Source organism: Entelurus aequoreus, linkage group LG13 (assembly GCF_033978785.1).
Source record: "Entelurus aequoreus isolate RoL-2023_Sb linkage group LG13, RoL_Eaeq_v1.1, whole genome shotgun sequence".
NCBI lineage: Eukaryota > Metazoa > Chordata > Actinopteri > Syngnathiformes > Syngnathidae > Entelurus > Entelurus aequoreus.
The window spans coordinates 7,576,822-7,585,134 of record NC_084743.1 but is presented as its reverse complement, the minus strand read 5'-3'; the positions used below and the strand labels follow the sequence as shown (position 1 = coordinate 7,585,134).

At 41.8% G+C, this 8,313-nt stretch overlaps 1 protein-coding gene across 1 annotated transcript in view; it reads left to right on the top strand.

The window, feature by feature from the left end:
• Window positions 1-3,944: 3,944 nt before the first annotated feature.
• Window positions 3,945-8,313, top strand: part of sucla2 (succinate-CoA ligase ADP-forming subunit beta) — a 31,744-nt gene continuing 27,375 nt past the window's right edge. Inside the window, exons 1-2 of the mRNA XM_062067339.1 lie at window positions 3,945-4,086; window positions 6,536-6,713. Of these exons, the coding sequence (XP_061923323.1) occupies window positions 4,003-4,086; window positions 6,536-6,713 (262 nt within the window). The 5' untranslated portion in view covers window positions 3,945-4,002. The remainder of the gene's footprint in view (window positions 4,087-6,535; window positions 6,714-8,313) is intronic.

Here is an 8,313-nt window from a genome sequence, read left to right as displayed (position 1 = left end):
GACAACACCTCCCACCCACTACACTCACATGATGGACAACACCTCCCACCCACTACACTCACATGATGGACAACACCTCCCACCCACTACACTCACATTATGGACAACACCTCCCACCCACTACACTCACATTATGGACAACACCTCCCACCCACTACACTCACATGATGGACAACACCTCCCACCCACTACACTCACATTATGGACACCACCTCCCACCCACTACACTCACATGATGGACAACACCTCCCACCAACTACACTCACATTATGGACAACACCTCCCACCCACTACACTCACATTATGGACACCACCTCCCACCCACTACACTCACATGATGGACAACACCTCCCACCCACTACACTCACATGATGGACAACACCTCCCACCCACTACACTCACATGATGGACAACACCTCCCACCCACTACACTCACATTATGGACAACACCTCCCACCCACTACACTCACATGATGGACAACACCTCCCACCCACTACACTCACATGATGGACAACACCTCCCACCCACTACACTCACATGATGGACAACACCTCCCACCCACTACACTCACATTATGGACAACACCTCCCACCCACTACACTCACATTATGGACAACACCTCCCACCCACTACACTCACATGATGGACAACACCTCCCACCCACTACACTCACATTATGGACACCACCTCCCACCCACTACACTCACATGATGGACAACACCTCCCACCAACTACACTCACATTATGGACAACACCTCCCACCCACTACACTCACATTATGGACACCACCTCCCACCCACTACACTCACATGATGGACAACACCTCCCACCCACTACACTCACATGATGGACAACACCTCCCACCCACTACACTCACATTATGGACAACACCTCCCACCCACTACACTCACATGATGGACAACACCTCCCACCCACTACACTCACATGATGGACAACACCTCCCACCCACTACACTCACATTATGGACAACACCTCCCACCCACTACACTCACATGATGGACAACACCTCCCACCCACTACACTCACATTATGGACAACACCTCCCACCCACTACACTCACATGATGGACAACACCTCCCACCCACTACACTCACATGATGGACAACACCTCCCACCCACTACACTCACATTATGGACAACACCTCCCACCCACTACACTCACATTATGGACAACACCTCCCACCCACTACACTCACATGATGGACAACACCTCCCACCCACTACACTCACATTATGGACAACACCTCCCACCCACTACACTCACATGATGGACAACACCTCCCACCCACTACACTCACATTATGGACAACACCTCCCACCCACTACACTCACATTATGGACAACACCTCCCACCCACTACACTCACATGATGGACAACACCTCCCACCCACTACACTCACATTATGGACAACACCTCCCACCCACTTACATACACACAAATCTGAATACACACACACACGAATATGGACAGACATTTTACAAAAACACACATCTGAATACATGCACACACACCTAAATATGGACAGATATTTTTACATACACACAAAGCTGAATACACACCTAAATATGGACAGATATTAGTTTTACATACACACAATTCTGAATACACACACACTCACTTAAATATGGACATATTATTTTGCATACAAATTTGAATACACACACACACACACACACACACACACACACACACACACACACACACACACACACACACCTAAATATGGACATATATTATTTTTACATACACACAAATCTGAATACACACACCTAAATTAGGACAGATATAATTTTTACACACACACAAATCTGAATACACACACACACACACACACGCACACACACACAAACACACACACACACACACACACACACACACACACACACACACACACACACACACACACACACACACACACACACACACTCCTAAATTTGAACAGATATTATTTTTACATACACATCGAAATTCTGACAGGCACATTTTTTTTACACACACATCATAATACGGACTCACAAATTATAACACACACACACACACACACACACACTTACACACACACACACACACACACACACACACACACACACACACACACACACACACACACACACACACACACATCAAAATACAAACAGAAATTAAAACACACACACACACATCGAAATACGGACACACAAATTAAAACACACACACATCGAAATACAGACACGCAAATTAACACACACATGCATCAAAATACGGACACACAAATTAAAACACACACACACATCGAAATACGGATACACAAATTAAAACACACTCATCGAAATACGGACACACTAATTAAAACACGCACACACATCGAAATACGGACACAAATGAACACACACACATCAAAATATGGACATACTAATTAAAACACACATTGAAATACGGACACAAAAATTAAAACACACATTGAAATACACACACACAATTTAAGACACACACATTGAAATACAGACATTCAAATGAAAACAAACACACACACACACATTGAAATACACACACACAATTTAAGACACACACATTGAAATACAGACATTCAAATTAAAACACACACACACACACATTGAAATACACGCGCACAATTTAAGACACACACATTGAAATACAGACATTCAAATTAAAACACACACACACACATCGAAATACGGACATACAAATTAAAACACACATCGAAATACGGACACACAAATTAAAACATGCACACACATCGAAATACGGACACAAATTAAAAAACACATCGAAATACGGACACACAAATCAAAACATGCACACACATCGAAATACGGACACAAATTAAAACACACACACATCGAAATACGGACACACAAATTAAAACACATATCAAAATACGGACACAAATCAAAACATACACGCACACATCAAAATACGGTCACAAATTAAAACACACATCGAAATTTGGACACACAAATTAAAACACACATCGAAATACGGACACACAAATTAAAACACACATCGAAATACGGACACACAAATAAAACCCTCACACATCGAAATACAAACACACAAAATAAAACACACACACATCGAAATACGGACACAAAAATTAAAACCTACATGCACACATATCGAAATACAGACACAAATTAAAACACACACACATCGAAATACAGACACAAATTAAAACACACGCACACATGGAAATGACAGACGCACAGATTGAGATACAAATTTGCAAATAGTTTTGCTACAAATATAATTCAATAGAATTGCTAATATTTTGGAAAAAGTAAGCATTGATTGAGACTTGTATTGCACAGTACAGTACATTGTATTAGTAGATTGCACAGTACAGTACATTGTATTAGTAGATTGCACAGTACAGTACATTGTATTAGTAGATTGCACAGTACAGTACATTGTATTAGTAGATTGCACAGTACAGTACATTGTATTAGTAGATTGCACAGTACAGTACATTGTATTAGTAGATTGCACAGTACAGTACATTGTATTAGTAGATTGCACAGTACAGTACATTGTATTAGTAGATTGCACAGTACAGTACATTGTATTAGTAGATTGCACAGTACAGTACATTGTATTAGTAGATTGCACAGTACAGTACATTGTATTAGTAGATTGCACAGTACATTACATATTGCGTACAATTGACCACTAAATGGTAACACCCCAATAAATTGTTCAACTTGTTTAAGTCCACGTTAATCAAGCATAGATATCAAGCAAACGTTTGATTGAAAATAAGTTACTTTTAAAAGCAACTTTCCGATTTACAGCATTATAAATATTTATATTTTTCAGCTGGGATAGACTCCAGCCACCCCCACGACCCCGGGAGGGACAAGCGGTAGAAAATGGACGACACCATAAACGTTGTAAAATCCCAGCGTCTTGAAGGCGACACAGCTGCCGCCTCACCCCTCCCCTTCCCTGCGCATGCGCACTATCCATCGCCCAAGAAGCAGACATGGCGACGTCCCTGATCTGCGGACGTTTGACGGCTCGCCTGAGGACTTCAGGCCGCACAAGCGCGATTAGCTCCGCTTCCAAGGTGAGACCCGCACCGCAATAAAGCCAAGAGTGTTGCTTTGGAAGAACCAGGGAGTGACCGTGCCACGACCTCCCTGGCCGGCGGCACAACATGTCGGAAATGAGGCAGACACGGTCAAACATGACACTAGCACCAGCTGCTACTGCGCATGTGCCAGATAGCCTGAATGCTATGAAGCAGCTAACACACACAGTCTGGTGTTGTGTGTGTGTGTGTGCGCGTTTATCTGTGTGTGTGTGTGTGTGTGTGTGTCTGTGTGTGTCTGTGTCTGTGTGTGTCTGTGTCTGTGTCTGTGTGTGTGTGTGTGTCTGTTTGTGTCTGTCTGTTTGTGTCTGTGTGTGTCTGTGTGTGTCTGTGTGTGTGTCTGTGTCTGTGTCTGTTTGTGTCTGTTTGTGTCTGTGTGTGTCTGTGTGTGTGTGTATTTGTGTGTGTGTGTGTGTGTGTCAGTGTCTGTGTGTGTGTGTGTGTCTGTGTATGTGTGTCTGTGTCTCTCTCTCTGTGTGTGTGTGTGTGTGTCTGTGTATGTGTGTCTGTGTCTCTCTCTCTGTGTGTGTGTGTGTGCGTGCGTGTGTGTGTGTGCGTTTATCTGTGTCTGTGTGTGTCTGTGTGTGTCTGTGTCTGTGTCTGTGTGTGTGTGTGTGTGTGTCTGTTTGTGTCTGTGTGTGTGTGTATTTGTGTGTGTGTGTGTGTGTGTCAGTGTCTGTGTGTGTGTGTGTATCTGTGTGTGTGTGTGTCTGTGTATGTGTGTGTGTGTGCAGTGTTTTTGGAGCTGACTTGACCTATAGTGACCTCCAGTGTGCTACTGCTCCCAAAGTGAGTTGGAGTGTTTGGTTTAGGCCAGCATAGCTAAATATGTCACACTTAATATGTTCTTGTGTTGATTAGATATCAACTACACAAATATGATGTTGTAGATATCAACTACACAAATATGATGTTGTAGATATCAACTACACAAATATGATGATGTAGATATCAACTACACAAATATGATGTTGTAGATATCAACTACACAAATATGATGTTGTAGATATCAACTACACAAATATGATGTTGTAGATATCAACTACACACATATGATGTAGATATCAACTACACAAATATGATGTTGTAGATATCAACTACACACATGATGATGTAGATATCAACTACACAAATATGATGTTGTAGATATCAACTACACAAATATGATGTTGTAGATATCAACTACACAAATATGATGATGTAGATATCAACTACACAAATATGATGATGTAGATATCAACTCCACAAATATGATGATGTAGATATCTACACAAATATGATGATGTAGATATCAACTACACAAATATGATGTTGTAGATATCAACTACACAAATATGATGATGTAGATATCAACTACACAAATATGAGGATGTAGATATCAACTCCACAAATATGATGATGTAGATATCTACACAAATATGATGATGTAGATATCAACTCCACAAATATGATGTATAAAAAACATCCAAACACCTCCATGGAGGTTTTTTATACACACTGTAAGTATAGATGTAGTATCTAGTAACATTCATAATAACATGTCATATTTACATATTTTGATCCTTTTAAGTATTAATGTCACAGACACATCACAACGCTCACTTTCCCTTCAACAACAACAAGACTACTAATCATGGCAGACTTGATGAGAGACAACAAAGACTACTTTGGGACAAATGATGATCCAGAAACTTCTATTTTTGAGCCTGAATATAAGGAGGATGATCTACAAGTTTTACAAGCTAAACAGATGTAGCTTCAGTCAAACACTAAGAATCATGTAGCAGTATTGCTAAGTGCTAAACAAGATATACCAATATAATAAAACAATCACTTACTGTACAATGTCTGCTCTCACTGGGATAAAGACTGATGGGATGTTTATATCTTCCCCTTTACATCAACAATTCATTGTGTCTTTTTGGTGTAAGTTGGATGTCAAAGTGGGCCAACTTGTAGGTTTATGTCCACAACCTTCTACTATCCAGGTGAGACATGATTTATCATCTAGAATTATTATTCACCAACTCAGGCCATGCAGCAGCTCTGTATGTTAATATAGCAGCATAAGCTAGTTAGCTCTCTAAAAGTAGTTCCTCTGCATTAGAACTTGTAATACCAATATCACTAATACGTGTTAATATTCAGGTCATGACATGTCAATTATTGTAGTATTGTTGGTGCTTTTTGGATGTTTTATTAGAGGACTTTATGGGCGTAATAGTGTACTCTCATTATCTGCATTGTTAGCCACCTCTTACTTGCTGTATTTTACGAGCTAGACTGCATAAAAAAGGTCAACTTATGTGTTCTTGTCCTACGTAAGGATTGTGATTGATAGGCAACATCAAAAAGTGCATTTCTGTTTAAATGCCCATTAAAAACTTTTTGAAAGACCCACTTCCTCTCTCCTGCCCTGGTGTAGGTTCTAGCAGGTTCCTGGGGCCTGACTGGAGGCCATGTGTGCCAGCTGCAGCAGCAGAGGAGCCTCTCCTTGCACGAGTACATGAGCATCGGCCTGCTGAAGGAGGCGGGCATCGCCGTGCCCGAGGGTATGGTGGCCGGCTCCCCGGACCAGGCCTACGCCGCGGCCAAGCAGATCGGTCAGTCAAACATCTCCTTCCATCCTTCACTCACACATTCCACATTGTCCAATCACAGGTCTGCTTACTCACAGCTTACACGTTACTTACTTCCTGATCTCCATCATACCAAGAGTAGTCTTCCAGGCTCCGCTCTTCTCCACACTCAATTACTCCAGTTGAAAGGTGCTCGCAAACCTTGGCCTTTATAGAACAACATCATGCCTATTTCAACATGTGGCTTCTTAGGTACTGCTACTGATTAGTAGTAGTCAGGAGGCCCACAAGTCATATTCAACTTATTCAACATAATAATATGTCAGTAAACTGTTGTTTTAAAGGCCTACTGAAATGATTTTTTAAAATTTAAACGGGAATAGCAGATCCATTCTGTGTCATACTTGATCATTTCGCGATATTGCCATATTTTTGCTGAAAGGATTTAATAGAGAAAATCGACGATAAAGTTCGCAACTTTTGCTCGCTGATAAAAAAAAAAGCCTTGCCTGTAGCGGAAGTAGCGTGACGTCACAGGAGCTAGTATTCCTCACAATTCCCCGTTGTTTACAATGGAGCGAGAGAGATTCGGACCGAGAAAGTGACGATTACCCCATTAATTTGAGCGAGGATGAAAGATTCGTAGATGAGGAACGTTACAGTGAAGGACTTGAGAGGCAGTGATGGACGTATCTTTTTTCACTCTGACCGTAACTTAGGTACAAGCTGGCTCATTGGATTCCACACTCTCCTTTTTCTATTGTGGATCACAGATTTGTATTTTAAACCACCTGGGATACTATATCCTCTTGAAAATGAGAGTCCACAACGCAAAATGGACATTCAGTGCCTTTTATCTCCACGACAATACATCGGCGAAATGCTTTAGCTACGAGCTAACGTGATAGCATCTTGCTTTAACTGCATATAGAAACAAAAGAAATAAAGCCCTGACTGGAAGGATAGATAGAAAATCAACAATACTATTAAACCGTGGACATGTAAATACACGGTTAATGCTTTCCAGGCTGGCGAAGGTTAACAATGCTGTGCTAACGACGCCATTGAAGCTAACTTAGCAACCGGACTGCACAGAGCTATGCTAAAAACATTAGCTCTCCACCTACGCCAGCCAGCCCTCATTTGCTCTTCAACACCCGTGCTCACCTGCGTTCCAGCGATCGGCAGAAGGACGAAGGACTTCACCCGATGCGTTTGGCGGCCCGGAGACGTAGGAAGTCAAGGTGAGGTCGGCGGCTAGCGCGGCTAGCGCGGCTAGCGCTCCAACAAAGTCCTCCTGGTTGTGTTGCTACACTGATCCCACCTACAACTGTCTTCTTTGCAGCCTTCATTGTTCATTAAAAAAATTGCAAAAGATGTCCAGAATACTGTGGAATTATGAAATGAAAACAGAGCTTTTTGTATAGGATTCTACGGGGTACCATAACTTCCATTACTCTGACTTCGTCACGCGCATACGTCATCATACCGCGACGTTTCAGCCGGATATTTCCCGGGAGATTTAAAATGTCACTTTATAAGTTAACCCGGCTGTATTGGCATGTGTTGCAATGTTAAGATGTCATCATTGATATATAAACTATCAGACAGCGTGGTCGCTAGT